The 23,341-nt window shown below is 42.4% G+C and overlaps 1 protein-coding gene across 2 annotated transcripts in view; it reads left to right on the top strand.

Annotated features, from left to right (window-relative positions):
- MTHFD2L (methylenetetrahydrofolate dehydrogenase (NADP+ dependent) 2 like) overlaps positions 1–23,341 on the top strand; it is a 197,573-nt gene that overhangs the window by 140,612 nt on the left and 33,620 nt on the right. For both annotated transcript variants that reach the window (XM_075565482.1, XM_075565473.1), the window contains exon 7: positions 17,409–17,534. In XM_075565482.1, the coding sequence (XP_075421597.1) occupies positions 17,409–17,534 (126 nt within the window). The remainder of the gene's footprint in view (positions 1–17,408; positions 17,535–23,341) is intronic.

Genomic DNA, 23,341 nt, shown 5'->3' with positions numbered 1-23,341 from the left:
GAGTGTTATACTGACTCCACTTTCTGGGGGATTTGGCAAGAATGATGTCTCATTCAATGTGAATTTCAAGTCTGAAAAAAAAAAAAAGAGACATCCCTTTTCCCCCTCAACATGGGCTTGCTGAACAATTTTTGCTATTCTTAGGCTACGTCCATGGTAAGTTCAACTGTGCAGAGGCGGGTGCTTTCTCTGGCCATGGTATGCACGCCGTCCGTGGGCGTGTCTATGGGCGTACCAGTGACGTCACGGAGCTGGTTCGCCCTCATTGGGCGATCCGCTCATGTGACCGGCCTGTCGCGCCAAGAAATCAGTTTGAACTGATTTCTTGCACAACACGCGCCCTCTCTCGCGCGCACTCGCATGGAAGCGATCACTGCCTTGGGCAGTTTGATTGGTCAGTGTGTGCACGCCTCCGCACAGTCTGCCCGACCATTGACACAGCCTTACAATCAATCACTAGCTTTTTAATTCTACACTGCAGTCATGTATACTGTACTTTATGAGATGGGTGGCATACTGTAATTTTTATTTGGGGGTGGGGGTGGGGGTGTTCAAATGATTCTCATGAAGTTAATGAAGGAACAATTTTATTTGTACAGGATAATCAAGGAAAATGAATAATACAAAAATACAGTAGGTCGTCTCTTCTTCAAAATGTACAATCTTCTCTTTATCTTGTTCGTTATGGCTGCATTGCATTCTGTAGGTCTTTTGCCACTGAGAGAGGAGGGATTTGGGCAAATTACTGACTGTTACTCCTGTATTCACACAGTACAATACGTTTGCACATTCCCTCCCCCCTTCCTGTAGTGCTGCAGCTCTGAAAAGAAAAACAATTTCGCCAGGATTAGTGCATTAAAGGCAGTGAGTATTTCATAATATTGTACTATAACTACTGTCTAACTATATACTGTATACAGTAACTACAGTATACTGTATACTGTAACTCTATAATGTATACAGTATAACTATAATAAGTTATGGTTTGGAGAACTGTGTCTTACCTGCCAGTATTGGTGGGGGTGGGGGGATTTCCTGCACTTTATCTGTGCCCAGCTCCAGACATGTACATGCAAAACAGAAATATAAATAAATTATTATACCAAGCATTAAACAATGAAACAATTTAAAACAATCAACAGTTTTTTTTTAAAGATTAAAAACATTTTTCTATACATTTTTAGCTACAGTACAGTATAATCAAACAGAAAAGTCATCCAAAAATTGGCTGTCCTTCCAGGGAAGAGCCCTTGTATGCCTCAAAAGGCCATTGATGGTGTCTCTCACGGTTCTCATAACATGAGTGTTAACATTAAAATAATGCTGCACTTCTTCCAAAATTGAGTTCCTTAAATTTGAAGGCAGACCTTTCTTGACTTTATTTCCTTCATAATTTACATTGTGTCCACTCGCTGTACATCTCAAAATTGACGTGGTGTTTAAAGATGAACAGGGTATATTTATGGGCTAGACCAGCACTTCCGATCTTGTATTCATTACAATCCTGGGTGCTGGAGCGGGTGTGCTTCTGGCAGCGGGCGAGGGTAAGGTCTGGGAGGATGCTTTCCTCATGTCATGGCCTTATTGGGGTTGTCATCTCCTGTCGTGGCCTTATCAGGGTTGTCATCTCTTGTCATGGCCTTACCGGGGTTGAAATCTCCAACAGAAGGGCATGCATTTATTCTGCAGGTGGAGGGGGTGAGCGTGGAGCGTCCCATTGTGTGTTTGGTGTTGGAAGCGTGAAGGTAGAATAAGGCGCCTCCAGGCCACCCTCCTGCTCCTGCATCAGACATACAGTGGCAGGGACTCCAAGCAAATAATAGATCCCCGCGATGTTCCTCTTCATCTTATCCATTCGCCTATCCATATTGAACATGGTCTCCAAAAGAATATCAATCTTTTGCACCGTTGAGTTGTCAGGGATTTCCACACAACTTAAACCATTCAGCATGCGGGCGAACGAGCTGGATCTGGTGCGAGGAGTGCCGTTGAAATCTGTGTGGATGGGTGCTGGAGCAGATGTGCTGGGGGTTCCAGCGTCATGGATGGGTGCTGGAGTAGGTGAGCTGGGGGTTCCCAGCAGAGCAGCGTCGTGGATAGGTGTGGAGCAGGTGAGCTGGGGGTTCCCAGCGTCGTGGATGGGTGATGGAGCAGGTGAGCTGGGGGTTCCCAGCAGAGCAGCGTTGTGGATGGGTGCTGGAGCAGGTGACAAAGGGTCCTCCTCGGTGGGTGCCGGGTCAGTTTGGAGCGTCCAAATTGTTTGATTTGAGTATATAGCAGCCATTTTCTTCACATAATAAGGCTCAAGGTTCTTAACCTTTGGAGTCTTCAGAACGTTTTCTTTATTCTCCTTTCGCTTTTCCTGGTAGGACTTGATGTGGAAGAACTCTACAGTAGCATTCCCCACACAGTAGTGATGAGAGCGATCGCACATTTTCTTCAATCTCGAGACAATGACTCTAGACTACACAATGAATTCATTATGGTACTCTTGGATTTTGTGCTGTCTAAGAACTATTTCCTATTGACAACATGTTTTACCATCAGATCCAGGGCACCGCTATGGGACCACATGTTCTCCCACCTATGCCAATCTATAGCTAGGCTGGTGGTAGGAGACTGTGGTCTTCAGCGAGGCCCTGGATAGGTTTACTGCACACACTGAGTTATGGGCCCAGTACATAGATGTCATCCTCCTATGGAAAGGCCCAGAGGATACACTGCAAGAATTCATGGAGGTCCTCAATGTAAACAATCACAACCTTAAACTTACACATGAAATCAGTCAGACTCAGTTAAATCTTCTCGGCCTAACTATTTACAAAAAAACAGACGTAAATTAGAGACCACCATCTTTAGGAAGGGCACTTCCACAAATTCTTTATTATGGGCGGACAGCAATCACTCATAACATAATATCTCTAACTGTAATGCTCGGCCTGCCCAGAAGCCAGAGGAGACCCCGGGACTGAGGTGGAAAGGAGAAATACCACACACTTAACAGTAAACAGGGGCACGGCCGGAGTGTGGAAGTAGCGTAGCTGGTCCAGGGAACAAAAATAGAAAGAGTTCAGTACTTGCCAACTTCAGCGTAGAAGGGTAAAGTCCGTAAGCCAATGGTCAAGGTGTAGGGAGAGCAGCGTGGTAGAGTGTCCATAAGCCTGGGTCGTGGAGCGAAGAGAGCAGCGAAGTAGGGGTCCGTAAGCCGAGTCCAAGGGATATAGAAGACTGCAAGGTAGAGAGTTCAAAGCCAAATCCAAGTGGGTCCAGAGAATAGCGTGGTTGAAGTCCAAAGCCAAAGGTCAAAATCCAGGGAGGCCAGCAGAGAATCCCGGGACAGGAACAGGGACTGCAACACAAGAGAGCCAAGCAGAAGCAGACAGCACCAAGGTACAGAAGCTATGCAGAGCAATGTGGTAATGGTGAGGGGAGACTAAATAGTGGGCTGGGACCTATCAGGGGAAAGGGAGGAGCGGAGGTGTGGCCCAAGGGAGGCCCTGATAGGGAAGAAAAGCCTGGGGGCGGACCTGGTTGAGCAGGGGTAGGAAAGCGCGCGCCGCACTGGAGGAGGCGGGGTTAGGCTCCCGGTGCCAGAAAAGGGACGCCTGGGTCTGCGCGCGCCCGTAAGGTTGACGCGCGCGACCCGGAAGAGCGGGAGACGCCGAGGACCGGGGAACGTTGCCGGGGACCAGAGGCAGCGGGGAGAAGAGGTAAGGAGGCGCTGGTAGCGGGAGTCCCCGCAGCGCGGGTCCTTACACTAACATTCCAACTGGCCAATTTCTAAGACTCAAGCGCAATTGCTCTACCATCTCCGAGTTTGAGGCCCAAGCTAAGGATATGAGCAACAGGTTTCTAGAAACACAGTAAAAACTCGATACGTAAGTCATATAGACGTGCTCGAGCCACTCCACGAGATGCTCTATTAATGAATAGACAAAGACCTATTACCGATGAACACACAATTAGATATGTAGGCACGTTAAATAATCAATGCCAGGATGTGAGGGCTATTTTTGGGAAATAGTGGCACTTATTATTAGAAGACACAGATTTTAAGCAGGTCCTGAAAGACACTCACCAAGACCTGAAGAAGAGCCAAGAATTTAAAAGATAGGCTTGTTCACAGCCACTACAAACAGAAACAAACAAGAACCTGGCTAAATGACAGGAAACCTACCGGTTCATATCCATGTGGAAGGTGTCGTGCTTGTCCGTTTATGAAACAAACAAAGGAGTTTACGGACCCTAAAACATCCCAAATTTACCGCATCAAAGATTTCATAAATTGTTTAACTACAGGAGTCATCTATTTGATCTCTTGTAGATGCAGTAAATATTATGTAGGCAAGACCCATAGATTTAAGGATAATACATAATTTAAGGATAATACAGGAGCTCATACATCCAAAGGTTCCAGATCATTTTCAAAGGGGTGGGCCAAGAATACACCCAATAAATCTATTTTGAAGAGTAGACCAATGGAGGCCTCTAGCGTGGACTCAGATGCTTCTGACTATGAGGCTAGATCACACTCTGTCTCTTTTGAAGGCTCTACTGAAAGCATACGAGACAATCATGGGAGAACAAGAAGTGACAGCAGATCTTCTATTACTTCTGCCGCTGTTAGACCAAAATCATCAAACCAGTCGTCTTCCTCCTCTTCTTTTTTACCGGCAGGAACAAGACAGCCAAGGGAACCAGACGCTCAAGGAGGAAACGGAGAAGCGAGAGGGAGGACAAAAAGGAAGAAGTATATGTAGATAAGGTTAATGAAAATAATAACGTGATTAATCTTTCAGGTGTGGACCTTACCTTTGAACAATTATCCCTCCTGAACAAAGGTCTGGGTTTTGCCCCGGTCCAGGACTTCCAGCTGTTTCAAACAGTCATTGATCTCCAAAGATTTACTCGTAAATTAACATTGAAAAAGTTTTTTTCTACCAGGAGTCAATTTGAGGTTTCTGACTCTACAGGACATGGGAGTCAGGTACCTGTGTGTACTAATAATGATGAGTCTAATGAGCTGGGTTATATGTCTAACTTTAATTTTCAGGAAACATGTGTGTTGTCTGACATGGAAGGATTGTTGGAACAACAAGGGGAAAATCTGAATAATTTTTCTCAGTCCTTTTTTGGGAACCAAAATTCTGGCCTAAAAAGGAAATCTATATTCTGCCCCAATTACAACAGGGGGCCCTTTATTACCACATTTGAAGGCCTAGTAGAAAGGGACTTGAGGCTATTAGCCCAAGGTTTCTCACAATTCTCCATTCAGGCAAAAAACTTGACATATATTGAATACCAACAATTAGAACAACTAAAGTCCAGAAGAGACATTATGTTTCGAAATGCGGACAAGGGTGGGGCCCTGGTAGTCTTATCCACTGTACAGTACAGACAAGAGGCTCTAAGGCAGTTGAATAATACCAGTCATTACAAACCCCTTACAGGGGATCCAACAACCAATTTTTCCTCACAACTTAATGAATTGATTGACTTTGGAAAAATTCTATGTGTAATGGATAAAAAGGAAGTAGATTATCTGAGCTGTCCACATCCCGTGATTCCGGTATTCCACCATCTTCCAAAGATCCATAAGTCACTAGTCGACCCTCCGGGCCGACCTATAGTGGCTAGTATTGGATCTTTGGGAGATGGATTATCGCGGTATGTGGACAGCTATCTTAAACCATTGGTGTTCCAATTACCATCATTTATAAAGGATTCACCGGATGTCATGGTCGATCTAGGGGACGTGGTCTGGAAACCACACTATAGATGGGTCACATTAGACGTGGTTTCTTTATACTCTATTAGACAGCATGAACATGGGTTATCAGCGGTGGATCACTTTCTTAATTTGTCACATTTATCCACTTCACTTTGCACTTATCTTTTAGAATCTATCACTTTCTTACTCACTCATAATTATTTCTTATTTGATTCACGATTTTACTTACAATTATTAGGCACAGCAATGGGCACGAGTTTTGCACCTTCATACGCAAATTTATTTATGGGTTTTTGGGAAGCACAGTTTATTTATCACAGTAATAACACTTATCGTTCTAACATTATATTTTTTAAACGGTTCATCGACGATCTCATAATTATATGGGACGGAGATGAATCATCACTTGATTCTTTTGTTAATGTATTAAATAATAATGATTTAAATATTAGGTATACTTATGAACAAAACATTAACTGTATTAGTTTCCTAGATCTCCTTCTCTACATCGATCATGACATGACAATCCAATCAGAAATATTTCGTAAACCAAATTCTAGGAACACACTACTCTCTGCCAAGAGCTGCCATCCACGTACGCTGGTTAAAAGTATTCCCAAAGCACAATTTGTGAGATTACGAAGATTGTGCTCAGATAATGAGAGTTTTATTGTGCAATCTAGAGAACTAACAAATAGATTTCTGGTAAGAGGATATACCCATACGGATATCCAAGAAGCATTTGAGTCAGCTAGGGCTATGGATAGATCATCATTACTTAAAAAGCAAAGGAGGCCAAAAAATAACTTACCTTCCATGTATGGTGACAATTGTCCATTTTTTATCATCACATATAGCCGTCAAGCTCAGAGCATACGAGACATTGTTATGAAACATTGGACTACGTTAGCCTTAGACAAAGATTTAACAGAGTTTGTAAAAAATGGTCCTAAATTTACGTATCGCAAAGCGCAAACACTAGCGTCACACTTGTCACCAAGTTTATTTCAGACAAGATCAGAATATACAAATATAAGAGGGATACCTAAAGGCTTTTTCTCATGTGGAAATTGTTCCATGTGTAGATATGTATGAAATACTAAAATAGTAAGGTATGATGATAACAAAAAGAGCCATGTTATAAAAACCTTTTTGAATTGCAATACCACCTTTACAATTAACTTGCTGCAATGTGGCTGTACTATGCGGTATGTTGGACGAACAAAAAGATCTTTAAAAACACGCATTGCGGAACATGTTCGCTTAATTAAAAGAAATGATGTTACACATCCTGTACCTAGACATTATTCAAAGTGTAGAAGAGGTGGTATTGAAAACTTCTCATTTATGGCCCTCGAACATGTCACCCCACACAAAAGGGGAGGAGACAGGGAGGGCATGCTTAATCGGCGTGAAATGTACTGGATATACACCTTGCGCACTCTCCACCCATTGGGCATCAACCAGGAGTGGGAACTCAAACACTTCCTGGTTGGGTAATGGGTGGTGAAGTGTGCAGGGTGTAGTATGCCATCACACTTTATGGATAAGGAATATTGCTGCGCTTAGGAGATTTCTGAAAGATAATTTTTGTTCAAATATGTATAAACTATATCTGCTATATTGCACCCTAATGGGTTATATTTGATATATATTTACTTAGTACTGTAAACAATAAGAAAAATGGTCCACCTTACCATCCCTAATGTATTCAGGATATATTATGCTTTATATGGACATATACACTGGCGACACACTTTATTCGAGCTCGGCTAGTCCCACGAATTCGGGTATACCCGGGTGTATTGAGGTTTGTGACTGTTTTCTGCCCGAGTGCATTGAGGTATTTTCCAGGCAGGGATTGAAGCATTTTATTCCCGCTGGCTGCAATACTGCACAGTATATATATATATATATATATATATATATACTGCATTACAATTCATGAATTTATGCCATCTGGTAGACACGCGAAGCATTGCAGCCTATTAAATCCTAATCATTATCATTTAACAGATCAGCCGCCCGTCCGCCAGGCATGAACCCAGGCTGGGAAGGCAAACGCAACGGGGCTTGTCAGAGGTGAGGAGCGGCGCATTCCAGGTATCTGCCAGGTACATACTGGGTATTTGCTCGAATAAAGTGTGTCGGTGCAGTATGTTATTGGTCTGAAGTTAATCAGGGAAATGAATTGTCCACATCATCTTACTCTAGTATATCATATCATACATTGTTGTTCAAATGATTATTATTATTATTATTATTATTATTATGTGAGCATTTCAGCGTTTGTGTTTTTAATCCCATGTTTTTAATGGTAATAGGTGTTTATGTGCATGTATTATGTTTTATGTATGTGGGTTGCAAGTACTTGGTCCCTTTAATAGGATGACGTCCAATTTTGATTTAATTTACATGAAGGGGAGGCCCTGTTCAATTAGGGAGGTGCCAGTTGATACGTCATGTCCTATATAAGATCCGGTACTATGCAGGGATCTTCACTCTTTGATAAAGTCTATCTATAGACGAAACGTGTCAGAGTGGTGCTACTGATGCTCACTGTGTAGTTTAAATAAAGTTTTTTACATTTTTTCTATGCGTTGGTTGTGTGGAGTGCTGTGACCACGGTTACCATTTCCTCTTCAAGACCCATAGAGCACTTAAGTCTATGGAGCATATTGGATCGGTCAGGAACCAGCTTGATACTCCCATCACCCGACATGTGACCGATATGCATAATGGGGATACCAACTATTTAAAATTCTGTGGTATTGAACATATACCATGGTGGTCCAGAAAAGGAATCTAGGATAGAAGATTAATGCAAGGGGAATGTAAATGGATTTTCACACTACAGACACTCCATTGCGGTGGATTAAGTGAAGGGTTTATAAATTCATCCTATCTGTAATGTTCGATCTACCTTACCTTTCATGAGCAAGAATCAATCTATGGGGCATAGATTGTAGTGTAATCACTTTGAATACAACAAAAGACAGGGGTGCCAAATGTTACATCCAATTGACAAAACATATATGGTAATAAGTATATAGTAATCACTTTGGAGCCTAATCTTTCCCCCCAGTCATGACTGTTTACATTTCACCATTTTATGACAGAGTATAAGTACGCAAACTTATCCACATTTAAAATAGAGGGAGATTTGCCCTCAAGATTATCACTCTTAGGCTGAGTCCCCTCTGGCGCTGAGCTCGCTATGCGCTTGGCGCTTAGCGCACTTACCTTTGTGAATGGGAATCCTCCCGTTCACGCTCGCGCTCTGCATGGGCGCTCGTGCCCGCACGCTCTCCCAAGCTTTGTGCTTGAGGAGACACTGGAGAGATACTTTCAGGCTCAGAGCAGGGTCACATGACCCTGCTCTGACCAATGGGAAGAGAAAGGGCGTGTTCTAATGCCCTGCCACTACTGCAAACACAAACATGGGATTTCTAGCCGAGAGGAGTGGAGTGGGGGGGGGGAAATGGACTGCTGTGGTGTGGAGGGGGGGGAGGCAAAACGGACTGCTGTGGTGTGGGGGGGGGGGGGCAAAACGGACTGCTGTGGTGTGGGGGGGGGTGACAAAACAGACTGCTGTGGTGTGGGGGGGGGGGCAAAACGGACTGCTGTGGTGTGGGGGGGGACAAAACAGACTGCTGTGGTGTGGGGGGGGAAACAGTGGTGTGGTGGGGGGCAAACTGCGGTGTGGTGTGGGGGGGAGGCAAACAGTGCTGTGGTGTGGGGGGGCAAACAGTGGTGTGGTGTGGGGGGGCAAACAAAGTGGTGTTGTGTGGGGGGGGCAAACAAAGTGGTGTGCTGTGGGGGAGCAAACAAAGTGGTGTGGGGGGGCAAACAAAGTGGTGTGGTGTGGGGGGGCAAACAAAGTGGTGTGGTGTGGGGGGGCAAACGAAGTGAGGGGGGAAAGGAGAGAAGGGGGAGAAAGGAGAGAATGGGGGAAATGAGTGAAGGGGGGGAGAAAGGAGAGAAGGGGGGAGAAAGGAGAGAAGGGTGGAAAGGAGATGGGGGTTGGCAGGGGGGGAGAAAGGAGAGAAGGGGGAAGAGAAAGGAGAGAAGGGGAGAGAAGGGAGATGGGGGCTTGAAGGGGGGAGAAAGGAAAGAAAGGGGGAAGGGGAAGAGAAAGGAGAGAAGGGGGAGAGAGGGGAAGGGAGAGCAAGGGGGGAGAGAAACGAGAGGAGGAAAGGAAGAGAGAGGAGAGAAGGGGGGTAGAAAGAAAAGAAGGGAGGAGAGAGGGGGGAGAAAGGAGAGAGGGGAAGGGAGAGCAAGGGGGAGAGAAACGAGAGGAGAAAGGGAGAGAGAGGGGAGAAAGGAGAGAAGGGAAGGGAGAGCAAGGGGGGAGAGAAACGAGAGGAGGAAAGGAAGAGAGAGAGGAGAGAAGGGGGGTAGAAAGAAGAGAAGGGAGGAGAGAGGGGGCAGAAAGGAGAGAGGGGAAGGGAGAGCAAGGGGGAGAGAAACGAGAGGAGAAAGGGAGAGAGAGGGGAGAAAGGAGAGAAGGGAAGGGAGAGCAAGGGGGGAGAGAAACGAGAGGAGGAAAGGAAGAGAGAGAGGAGAGAAGGGGGGTAGAAAGAAGAGAAGGGAGGAGAGAGGGGGGAGAAAGGAGAGAGGGGAAGGGGGAGCAAGGGGGAGAGAAACGAGAGGAGAAAAGGGAGAGAAGGGGAGAAAGGAGAGAGGGGGGAGTAGAGAAGGGGAGAAAGGAGAGAAGGGGGAGGAAAGTAGAGAGGGGAGAAAGGAGAGAAGGGGGGAGAAAGGAGAGAGGGGGGAGAGAAACGAGAGGAGGAAAGGGAGAGGAGGAGGGAAAGGGGAGAGAAGCGAGAGGAGGAAAGGGAGAGAGGAGGGAAGGGGGAGAGAGAGGAGGGAAGGGGGCTAGAGAGGGGGGAAGGGAAGAAAGAGCAATGGGGGGAGAGAGAGCAATGGGGCCAGAGAGAGCAATGGGGGGAGAGAGAGAGCAATGGGGGGAGAGAGAGAGCAATGGGGAGAGAGAGAGAGCAATAGGGGGAGAGAGAGAGCGCAAAGGGGGGAGAGAGAGCAATGGGGGAAAGAGAGAAGGGAGAGAGGAGGGAAGGGGGTAGAGAGAAAATGGACAGACACACACACACAGCCCCTATTCAGCCAATGACATGCCCCCTCCCCTAATAGCCACGCCCCCCGCCCCCTACCCCTACTCCTGCTCTAAAAATGTTGCAGGACAGCGATTGCTCATGCTTGGTGAGCTGGTGACATCAACACTCTCCAAGCATGAGCGAGCTCAGCGGCAGCGTGGACTAAGCCTTATTTGGGGATCCAGGGATTCAGCAGAGTTTTAAAATCAAAGGCACCAGGGTTGACTTTTAGAGGCGGGTTCACCTAACTTCCTTCATTCCTACATTTCAAACATAAGGCCGTTAATGTTTTCTAATCTCTACTGTATACCTCAGAGGATTGTTAATTGAGCGGGATATGAGTATACTCTGTCATTATTCAGCAACACTACATCTTGTAGCTGGTATCCACGAATACTCCTTAATGGTTTACCCAAATAAACGTTTTAACCCCCCATATGTACCTATGGATTCGATCTACCTCATACAGGACATCATGGATCCTGTCAATGTACCATGTAGCAAAAAGTGTAGGTGGTATATAGGTCAAAGCTCTATAATACCATTTCCACCACAACAAGGCTTGATGTATTAATAGTTCTATACATTACAAATCATTTATGCCCTCCATGTAGTGACTTAGTGTAATAATAGATCTATACACTTCAAGTCACTTATGCCTTTCTAGGTAGCAAATTATTAACTATCTAGAGTCCGTGTTTTCTATTGGCATAGATGAGGTACAAGCTAGTTTTTTACTACTGGATAGCACGCTATTGGTCTATGAGATGACAGGAAACAGCGTACAAAAGATTATGGTTAATTAACCTCTGCAGTAAACTTTGGTTATATTAATTAAGTGATTCATTCCTGTTCTACAAATTAGACAGGATTATGTTATAAGGGTATGAGAGTACACAAAGAACTTTTTGTTCACAGCTACAACAGATTCAATCTAAACCACCCCAGTGTATGTCTGCGTTGCCCCAAAGGCAGACAGCCTGATGAGGCTCGCCAAGAACTGCTCCCTTCTGCACAGGAGCAGCGTGTTAAGGGTTAGCATTTGCTTATAGTTTGTGGAACGTCAACCCCACCCACTAGAATGTTAATGAGCCAAGAGGACACATCAAACTTTTTGTTCACAACTGCAACAAATTCAATCTCAACCACCCCAGTGTATGTCTGCGTTGCTCCAAAGGCGGGCAGCCAAAGGGTTTGAGCCGTTTGCTACCGTTCGCTGATGTTAAAGTGATGTTAAAGCTGTTCTATTTCAATCTGAAACTCACAAGCCTTTTATCCCTTGTACCCAATTTTTCAACTCTATCTGTCCATGAAATGTCTGTGAACTCACTGTATAACCCTGTTCTTTTAATATAACCATGTAATTTTTATAACTCTGTGCCATGGGCATACTTGAAAACGAGAGGTAACTATCAATGTACTGTATGTACTGTATTACTTCCTGGTAAAACATTTTTATAAATAAAAATACTTCATCGCACTGATTATCGACAGATGAGAAGTCTGTTCACATTTGTGGCTGCAGCTCCACATGATTGGCCCTGGAGTTCATGCACACACCCCCTTCTCAGCTATATAAGGCATTGCGATGTAGCTTTGAGCATACCTCCTACCTTGAGAAAGTGTTATCACAACACGAAACGTACGTCGGGTTTTATGACGTCACTTTGCTGACGCCGGTAGAGGGAGCAACGGATCAGGGAAGTACTACTGCACAGATCAGGCCGTATGGCGATATACAGGATAAAATCATGTTCCTGCATTCGTGATAAGTGATAGCATCCAACATACGGTTAACAGGCTCACCATGCACTATATATGTATTTTGGGATCATTGTGGTAACACCTACATTACCGTTATACAGCATATATCAGTGCCCATTCACTTTGTATTGCCGAAAGATTCCGTTATCTATTACTATTCATACTAAGCATGCTCTGATAAATATTACACCTATCAGTGGCGACTTTACGGTACAGGGATCATATTGATTGTGTAATATCAACTAAGAGGATTAGAAGAGTGGAATACGCACTTAAGCTCCAAGTATACTGCTTGTTAAAAGGGTTTTACACAGAGTGAGAATACGGATACATTAAGTAATGCAAAGGATATAATCCCACAACGGACTCCGTCTAGCATGTTTCATTCAATTCATGCAGGTGAATGGGTGGTGTGATTCGAGTTGATTGCTTCCAGAATGGTGGATACATAAGTATCCTCTGAGAACGGATACTTTTAGTTATTGTTGCCTGTAAATATCGTGGTTAGCACAAGTTACTTATACGTTACTTATAACTGAGACATGTTGATGGTAATATAAACAGCATTAAACCTGCATTTAACAGGTCTTAGCCTCACTAATAAGCATTGGCTGTGACATGTATTGTGCAAATATATATAACGTAAACCATGCGCCTGAATGATTTAACTATTACCCATTGGGGTTAAGTATTTGGGTTACATGCAAGCTATACACGTGCGAACGTAAGGGAGGGGAAGGGGACAGCGGAAGGGAGGGGAACCCTCGCTACTGCTATGGTGTAAAGGACAGTGCTGCAATCAGGGGTAATAACAGAATAAAACAGCAAAGAAAAAGAACCCCAAGGAGAGCACTCATCGCTATAGGATCACATGGACACTAGTGGATAATGTATGTTGTGGGTGAAATAATGATCAATTTAAAACACACTTTATTGTGAGTACATAACTCTAATCTAAAATAAAAGCGCTCAAGAATCAATGAGTGTGATGCTTGTTAGGCCAGTGAAACAGCAAATGAAAACAGAATGGATGCAGGCAAGATATGTGACCTGTCTCCTATCTGGATAGAAGGGAGGGTAATATAATTACATTGAATAGGTACTATAGCTATGCTATGTATATCCTCTTGCCCAACTATGAGGCCTAGGTAATAGCCACTACGTTGGATATGATCCAAACACTCCTCAATTGATCAATGTGTGAGGCTAGTCCTAGTCTGTATGTAGTAAGCTATGTAAGTAGAGACAGCATAGTAGTAGTATACACGCTCAGCCTTGTAACACCACAATGTGCGTTTCAATATCGGACGCATGTCCGCCCCTAAGACGTAATGACGTCACTTGCCGAAAGTGTACAACGAAACGTACGTCGGCAAGTGACGTCATTACGTCTTAGGGGCGGGACATGCGTCCGATATTGAAACGCACCCGCTTCTCGTAGCTTTGGCATTAGCAGCTATGTGGTCGCTTTAACAATACGATTTTAATCTTTTAGACAGCAGCCTTACAGTGACCGGATATAATGCGGGCTAGTGCGATTACGCTTCACTACTGAGGTTGCTGCTATAAGATTGGATGCAGACCTAAAATCAAGTATTTCATGTTTCAACAGGCACTATGTGTGCACTGTGTGAGCATGCATACTACTACTATGCTGTCTCTACTTACATAGCTTACTACAAGACAAATTATGAAGGATTTTTGCTAATATTTTTAACAATTGTTTTATTAATAATCTTACTATTTGTGTGCATTTGTGCATTTTCACATTTATTGGTTGGCATACAGATAGCACTGTTTAAACTTTCTCTTTTCTCTGATAGTTAAACATTTTGTTCATGCTTTATGATGTTATTGTACAATTTCCCTACTTATTTTAAGTATTTGCACAGTCAAATCCAAAACTACATCCAAAATACATTGAGAGAGAGAGAGAGAGAGAGAGAGAGAGAGAGAGGAGAGAGAGAGAGAGAGAGAGAGAGAGAGAGAGAGAGAGAGAGAGAGAGAGAGAGAGAGAGAGAGAGAGAGAGAGAGAGAGAGAGAGAGAGAGAGAGAGAGAGAGAGAGAGAGAGAGAGAGAGAGAGAAAACGAACAACTTGCATTTTATTACAGTGAAAATCCTCTATGGTTAAAAATGATTAAGATGAAAGCAAGGCTGCCTATGAAATAATACAACATTTTGTTCATGCTTTATGATGTTATTGTACAATTTCCCTACTTATTTTAAGTATTTGCACAGTCAAATCCAAAACCTACATCCAAAATACAATGAGAGAGAGAGAGAGAGAGAGAGAGAGAGAGAGAGAGAGAGAGAGAGAGAGAGAGAGAGAGAGAGAGAGAGAGAGAGAGAGAGAGAGAGAGAGAGAGAGAGAGAGAGAGAGAGAGAGAGAGAGAGAGAGAGAGAGAGAGAGAGAGAGAGAGAGAGAGAGAGAGAGAGAGAGAGAGAGAGAGAGAGAGAGAGAGAGAGAGAGAGAGAGAGAAAGAAAAAACGAAAAAACGAACAACTTGCATTTTATTACAGTGAAAATCCTCTATGGTTAAAAATGATTAAGATGAAAGCAAGGCTGCCTATGAAATAATACCAAATTAACTGAAGCCTGCAGTTGCATGTCTGTTTGACTTTATTTTATACAATCTTATACTGCAATGAAAACATTCTGTAAAATGATTTATTGCTACAGAGTGGTTCACAGATAGCAGCTTTTTACAGTAATACACTCCCAGTGACTGTACTGTACACTCCTTAAGTAATTAGCTTTACAAGGAAACAGCACCTTTTATTTCCTCTGTCTATCAACTCCCATATTGCAACTGCAAGTAAAAAGGGCAATGCCATTTTTCACAATGAAACTTATCTGTAGAGCAAAATACTTTTAATCAATAAAAGTAATTACCTTTCATGTTCAAAAAGCCTGAATTGAAATTCCACATAAATAAGTGCTACAACCTTACCACTATCTCACTGATTAAGGAAAAATGCTGCAAGAGCAACTGAGTGCGCATAAGGTCCTCAATCATTATCAACTCAGGTCCACATTCTCAAAGCTCTGTTAAGTCACTTAACGGTCTTGTTAACCTAATATACAGTCATGTGAAGACTAATGGTGTCAATCTGCTACATTTCTTTAAGGTTAACGCTGGGAACTAATGTTACGTTATTTTAGTCATACCTAAACTTGGCATTACTCCCACCCAGACCCTGAAATATGGCTGGTTGGAGTGTCTGGATGGGGTGTAACACCACAGTTAAGCATGACTTAAATCATAGCATTATTTGCTGGCGTTATTTTCATCTCCTCTCCAGCAAATGACCTATTTTGAGATCTGAATCAGAGAAATGCCAACACGTTAACCTTTTGTAAATGAGATGTATTTCAGATGTTGTTTCTGTATATAATTAGCTTGGAGGACACCATGTTCGAGTGTGCCATGTTCGTTCCTGTTTTAGGTAATGGAAACGGAGCCCTGGTGTAATGCAAATATGTGGATCTACAGTGCAATTAAAAAAGGGGGTAAAAATGATAGTTTGCATGGTTTTGGAAGAGGTACTTGATTTCCAACTTATTTACTTACTCTGTAATTTTCTGTTATGAACTCAAAACGAAAAGCTGAATATAGACATATTTTTTTTTTAAACTTGAGTGTGTATCGTAACAGGCATTTTCATATCCTAGGAGTCAAATTTTAATTCAAATGATATATCTAGAGCGCAACTACAGAATTTAACAATGGGGCATAGTTGAAAATAGCAGCAAAAGAACTTAAAGCGGCAAAACGTGAAAAATTCTATATGTTTTTTTCAATAATTCAGTTCAGTAGTATTAGATAATACTGTCTGCAATTTTTTTAAATCCTAATGTTATTTTTAATGATTTTTTAATGTACTGATCATGCTTTAGTTACTACAGCAACCATTTAGAAATTCACATCCGACTTCCTCTTTTGAACCAAGCTCTGACACTCACCTTTTGAGTTCTGCCCTTTGGCAACAAAGTATCACAACCAGATCTATTGCTGTGTTTCAAACAGCAGACTGTTTATTACTCTGAAAGGTCTAGCAATAATGTACAACACTTAGTAATATAATGTTATATATAAGCTGCAGCATTTCACAGACTGTGGCACAAAGTTAGATGGCGGCCATTATGTTAAGCACACAATCAGGATTTTTACAGATTTATAACAGGAGCACCAAACAATTGCCATCTTAGGTAAGAATATAGAATTATACATCGTCGTATGCTTTACGTATAAAAATAAGAAGAATAGGGGGGAATGTAGTATTGCAGCATTAATGATAAAATGAAAGGACCATTTTATTTTCTATGGTCAGTAGAGGAGGTTCCTGCTTTATTTCGCTTGACGTATGTTTACATGCAAAACTTTCATGGATGAACGTGTCAGTATTTCTCCATCCAATGAGATGAGCATTAGGCCAATTCTCTAAATCCAGCACAGCGTTGATTTCAGTTCAACTGGTGCAATTTCAGGACACAACGTTTGATGCAATCTCCTCTCCTCCCACACACACACGACAATTAAACTAGTGTTCCCTTTATACATAGACCCTAAAGTATTGTATTACACTTGTTTTTACAGAATACATGTTGCTTTAGGCTGCCTGGCTTGTTGCCCAAGGTTCTTATGTTAATTTCCCTTTGGATGTGGATTGCACATTTTATTTGCTCTGTATTTTATCAGTTCTGAAATATTTTTCCATTCTCTGCCAACTAAGAAAGTTATGCTGAGCTCTCGACAAATCTTTTTGATGAACTATGTTCTCTTTTTTTTCTTTTTAGGTATTCCAAAACTGATCACAGCAGATATGATTAAAGAAGGTGCGGCTGTAATTGACGTGGGTATTAATCATATTGAAGATCCGGTCACAGGGAAGCCAGTGTTAGTAGGTGATGTGGATTTTGAAGGTAAAGAATATAGCACTAATATTTTCTTCTTTTTTCTTTTTAGCTTAAAAGTATAAGAATAATGAATACTTCAATCCATCTATGTATTCATTGGTTTATTGATGACATAATTGTAATATTATTGTACAGATGTAGCGAACGTTAGTGCAATCCATGGTGCCCTGCAGCAGGACATACACAACCGTAGGAGAAGCAACCATTGTTTTGAATGAGCCACACGCAAGAAGGGGGTGGAGCTATCACGCCACTTCACCTGCGGGAGCGCGTCATGGGTTGCAATAATATTGGCTAAATCTATATATAGTTAAAGGAGTGTGTCCCTGTCAATAAAGGTGGCTGGGACAGTTTAAGTACTGTACCAGTTCTATTAAATCCCAATTGAAAAAAAAAAAAATATATATATATATATATATATATATATATATAAAGCAGGACAAAATTGGCATGAATTCAGAGTATCTGACTCTCATTTTATATATACCAAAAACAAGAAACTTCTACAGTATATTGTGCAATAGTGAAAAATATCATGCAAGTGTAATCAGTGACATAAAAGGTGAAATATATAATGTAAAATTTTAATTAAATATATAATGTGAAAAAAGTAATACATACAGTAAGTAAAAGGCATATAAAGGCTTATTTAAATCTGTAACCATTTCTTTTCTTCGAATGTCCAAATTTTCCCTTGTTGGTGCTGCTTTTCCTTAACCCTCCTTTAGGTCCTCAAAACACTTCTTTCTCAAGAGACGAGCACAATCTAAGGAAAAGGAAACAAAAGAACAATAGCAAATCACACTCATCTCTTGACCCTTTGGAAATACACTCACATTTGTGAAAATGTGAATAAAGTCTTGGAATAAGTAGTACACATGCAGTAATGAAAGAGAAGAAGTTATATAGAATCCATCTAATGATAAGAATAACAGGAATCTATTCAGAAGAATCAATAAAATCATAAGTATGGAGCAGACGCAATACTTCCCCAGTGTACGGTTTCTAGAGTCCTGGATTATGTTACTTCTGGTTTCGTCACTCTTGTCCGAAGGGGGGTTGCTTTTGTTGGTCTCATCAGTCAATGCTTCCTCAGACTGTCTCTATGCCCCGAAGGAAGCCAAATTATGCGATGAAATACACGGAAGTGTGGAGCATTGACTGACAAGACCAGCAGAAGGAACTCCCCCATCAGACACGTGTGATAAAACCGGAAATGACAATCTAGGACACTGGAAATGTTGCTGGTGTACACTGGGAAAGAGTGGCGTCTGCTCCATACTTGAATCTCTGATTTTATTGTTTCTTGTGAGTAGATTCAGATGGTTCTTATCGTCAGAATGGTTTAAACAGTACTATTCTATATCCCTTCTTCTCTTTCATTACTGCATGTGTACTACGGAGAACAAGACACACATTATTAGCAAAATACTTTATTCAAAGCATTTAACATTTTTCACAAATGTAAGTGTATTTCCAAAGGGTCAAGAGATTAGTGACGTGGAGTTTGCTGTTGATATTACCTGCACTCTTGTTCTTTTGTTTCTTTTTTCCCTTGGGTTGCACATATCTCTAGAGAAAAATGTATGATTATGTCTGACCTCATTGTTAAAAAATTGTATGTTCATAATCCTTAAGCCCTACAGTGCAGGAGTTTAGCTTGCTTATCCAACACCTCCCCTACCACCGTTAATGCTTTCTTCTTTCTAATGTACGGTAATATATCCTTAGGAGCTCAATACTGAAAAACCCCAAATACAGTTTAATAAGCAGTATCAAAGTTGTAATGAAAGTATAGCATCTCTAAAAAAAAATCCACATTTTCACTCTTTATTTTTAAGAGCGCCTCAAAGCAAAACATAACTGTAGGTACTGTTCGTACATTGTTACATAGTGTTACGCTTGTGCTCTCCTCACAAGCGCAGGGAGAAAGGGAAGGACACGTTAGCGAGGTGGGGAGGCCGCAGGGGATACGAAGGGAGTAAGTTGCCGCGCAGCTGGGGATCGGCGCACGTAGTCACGTGACCGCGCCGCGCGCATGAGACACGACTGATCCAGATGCATGTGCGCGCATGCTCTGACAGCAGAGCGGGAGTGCGCGCGTTCTCAGGCACCAACGCGGGGGTTGTGGGAAGCCAACGCTTCAGCACGGTAGTCTGGAACCAGAAACCAGGAACATGGAACACGGGCATGGAGTCCAGAGCACAAGGTAACATTCAGGGAAGGATTGCTTCTTGGAGAACGTCCAGACTTCTTAAAGGCATAGTAACAAAAACAGCAAGGTGCAGCGAAACGAAATAAACATAAGGGTTCTTAGTCTAATCCATTGGCCAAGGAATTATAAGCCTGCTACCACGTCAAGGTGAACCCTACCTAAGCAGGTACCCACACTACCCGACGGTAAACTAACCTCAGTAGTATAAGAGTGACTGTCCCAGTCTTCCGGAATCCGCAGGAGATAAGTAAAGGTCCCAAGGAGGTCCAGACAGGAACAGTATGCACTGAGTACCAGCAGGCACCAGGACAGGCAGCAAAAGACTAAAAGCAGAGAGAAAGTCAAAGAGAGGCTTACTTCCTGTCAGAAGGAAGAGGGCAGGGTTTGCCAGAAAGCAAGATGGCGTTGCTGGTTCAGAATCCTTAAAGACACAGGATCTTGACTCGCAGCTAGAGGGCGGCGATCAGAAGTAAACAGGTAAGGAAGGGACACGCCGCAGGGGGAGTGTTCCGCGCATCGTTACACATAGTTATATAGTAGATGAGGTTGAAAAAAGACGTACGTTCATCAAGTTCAACCTATGCTTAATTTAGACAACATATACTGCTGCGGCCAGCTTTATCCTAACGTTTGCCCGGAATTGTTTTTGGCTGGGCGCCGAACTTGACCGCGGGCCAGTCACCTTCCCCTTCCCGCGTGCGCATCTTCATAGCGCCTCGCGACCCCCGGCTGCTAACCTCGCGATCCCCAGCTGCTCCCCCTTGCTCCCCCTGGCTGCTCCGCATGTTTCCCTTACCCCATCAACATTCGTGGCCTTTGGGGATGCCGGGGAACCCTGGCACAATGTGACCGGCGCCACTGTGATGCGCGGCACGCGCCAGGAAACAGCCGCGAGACAGCCGCGTCTGCCCGCACTTTGCGGTGGCGGCCGCTTTAGAATAAAGGTGGCTGCCACTGTACTTTATCCTATATCTATACTTACTTATTGATCCAGAGGAAGGCAAACAAAAAAAACCAGTGTCATATCATCCAATGATATCTCATAAAGGGAAAAATAAATTCCTTCCCGACCCAAAGAATTGGCAATCGGATTAATCCCTGGATCAACATCCTTCCCATGTATACTTATTTGGTATATCCCTGTATACCTTTCCCATCTAAAAAGACGTCCAAATTTTTTTTAACAAATCTATTGTATCTGCCATCACAGTCTCCATGGGTAATGAATTCCACATTTTAACTGCCCTTACTGTAAAGAACCCTTTCCTTTGTTGCTGGTGAAATCTCCTTTCCTCCAACCTAAAGGGATGCCCCCAAGTCCTTTGTACTAGCCTTGGGAAGAATAGTTCATTTGAAAGCTCCTTATATTGTCCCCGAATATATTTATATATAGTTATTATATCCCCTTTTAGACGTCTCTTTTCTAATGTAAATAAATCTAATTTAGCTAGCCTCTCCTCATAAGTTAGATTGTCCATCTTTATTAATTTGGTGGCTCTTCTCTGCACTCTCTCTCTAGTTTCATAATGTACTTTCTAAGGAGTGGTGCCCAAAATTGTACTCCATATTCAAGGTGTGGTCTTACTAATGCTTTGTAAAGGGGCATAATTATGTTTACTTCCCTTCCATCCATTGCCCATTTAATGCAAGATAAGATCTTGTTTGCCTTTGCAGCTACTTCATGACTTTGGGCCCTATTGCTAAGCCTTCTGTCTACACGCACTCCTAAATCCTTCTCCATCAAGGATTCCCCCAAATTATATCAAATTAATTTGTATGTTGCCTGTTTATTCTTGCATCCCAAATGCATAACCTTACATTTATCTGTATTAAACCTCATCTGCCATTTACCTGCCCACATTTCCAGTCTCTCCAAGTCCTTCTGGAGAGAAATTACATCCTGCTCTGATTCTACTACCTTACACAATTTAGTATCATCAGCAAAAATGGAGACTTAGCTCTCGATGCCAACCTCAAGGTCATTAATAAACAAGTTAAAAAGCAGGGGTCCCAGTACCGATCCCTGAGGTACTCCACTCACGACTTTAGCCCAACCTGAAAAAGTTCCATTTATGACAACCCTCTGTTGTCTGTCCTTTAACCAGTTTTCAATCCAGGTGCATATATTATTACTGAGTCCAATTTGCTTTATTTTGTACACCAACCTCTTGTGTGGAACCGTATCAAAAGCCTCTGCAAAATCTAAGTAGACCACATCAACTGCATTACCCTGGTCTAAATTCCTACTTACCTCCTTACAATTAAGCATGTGATTGGGATTAGAACGGATTAGTAAAGACATCCAAGCCTAAAATTACTAAGCAATGCTATTCCATAAAACACCTTCCGGGACCAAAGTGTCTTATGGAAAAGCACTGCTTAGTAAATATGGGCTATAGCATAATGTGAAACATTCCCTAAAGACTATTACTGGGTAAAGCACCCTATCCATTGACTTGAATGGCAGTTAATGCTGGAACGGACGCAATATCCTGCAATTAACCTTAGTGAATATCCCCCATGTTTGCTAATTATGAAAAATAGTTTGCATTAAAGAACAAGCAGTGCTATTTCAGATGATACCTTCGGATGCCCCAAGGACACCTTAAGGCGTATTTAAGTGAATGGGCTAGAGTATAACGTGTCTTCAAGGGCTGAGAGGTCATGGGGAAAGTTAGTCAGGCTACATCTGTACAATAATCAGTGCACATCTACTAATGGGCTAAATATTCGTAGGGGTAAGAGGGGTTAATGGATAGTAACTCTGCACGTGGGCACAAACTTGGCAGTATATGTAGTACAATATATGAGATGTTGCTAACTCTGAGGAAAAGTATTAAAGCTGATACTGATACTGATAAGTGAATTAACTTGTAAAAAAAAAAGAAGGCTAACTGCACAAAATATACAAACATCTGACAATAATTGTAACATTTAAAAAAAATGTGCTAGGTCTATCAGCGAGACAGTACCCTATTATCTGTGCTGTAAAGATTCAGTATTTTATCATCATGTGTATCTTCAAAGATGTTACAGAGTGAGACCCATACGTTTAATACTGTAGGATCAATTGCAATAAAATAGTCTTAGTATTGAATTATATGTCTTTATTCATATAGCACCAACAGTGTACTCAGCGCTTCACAAAGAATACAGTACAGGGAATTATAATAATACAATAAGTGCAGCAAAATCAGACAATAGGAAAGAAAATCCCTGCCCCGAAGAGCTTACAATCTAAGAGGTTTGATGGGGAATTTACAGAGACAGCAGGTGAGGGAATAAGTGCTGTAGATGGCCGTGCTTGGCCACAATGGAGTGTGGGTGAACAGCCATGAGTGCAGTCTATTGGGATGCTTTGTGGGGTGAGTTTGAAGGTTAGTCAGTATTAAAATGAGAGGGTTAACACAATTTACAGGGGAAGAGATGGCAGGGAGGCATGGGTAAAATCAGGTGTGTATGTCTGGGTTCAGAATTAGAGGAGATCCCCAGCAGCAGGAAGGAGTAGATAAAGGGTGTGAATAGAGGATTTGTATGGATGTTTTTTATTGAGGGGTAAAGAAGTTGTTGGAAGAAAGGTGTATAAATAATGGTGCAG

This window comes from Ascaphus truei, chromosome 1, assembly GCF_040206685.1.
Source record: "Ascaphus truei isolate aAscTru1 chromosome 1, aAscTru1.hap1, whole genome shotgun sequence".
Classification (NCBI taxonomy): Eukaryota; Metazoa; Chordata; class Amphibia; order Anura; family Ascaphidae; genus Ascaphus; species Ascaphus truei.
The sequence above is the reverse complement of the archived record's forward strand: the minus strand, read 5'-3'. Positions and strand labels throughout refer to the sequence as shown.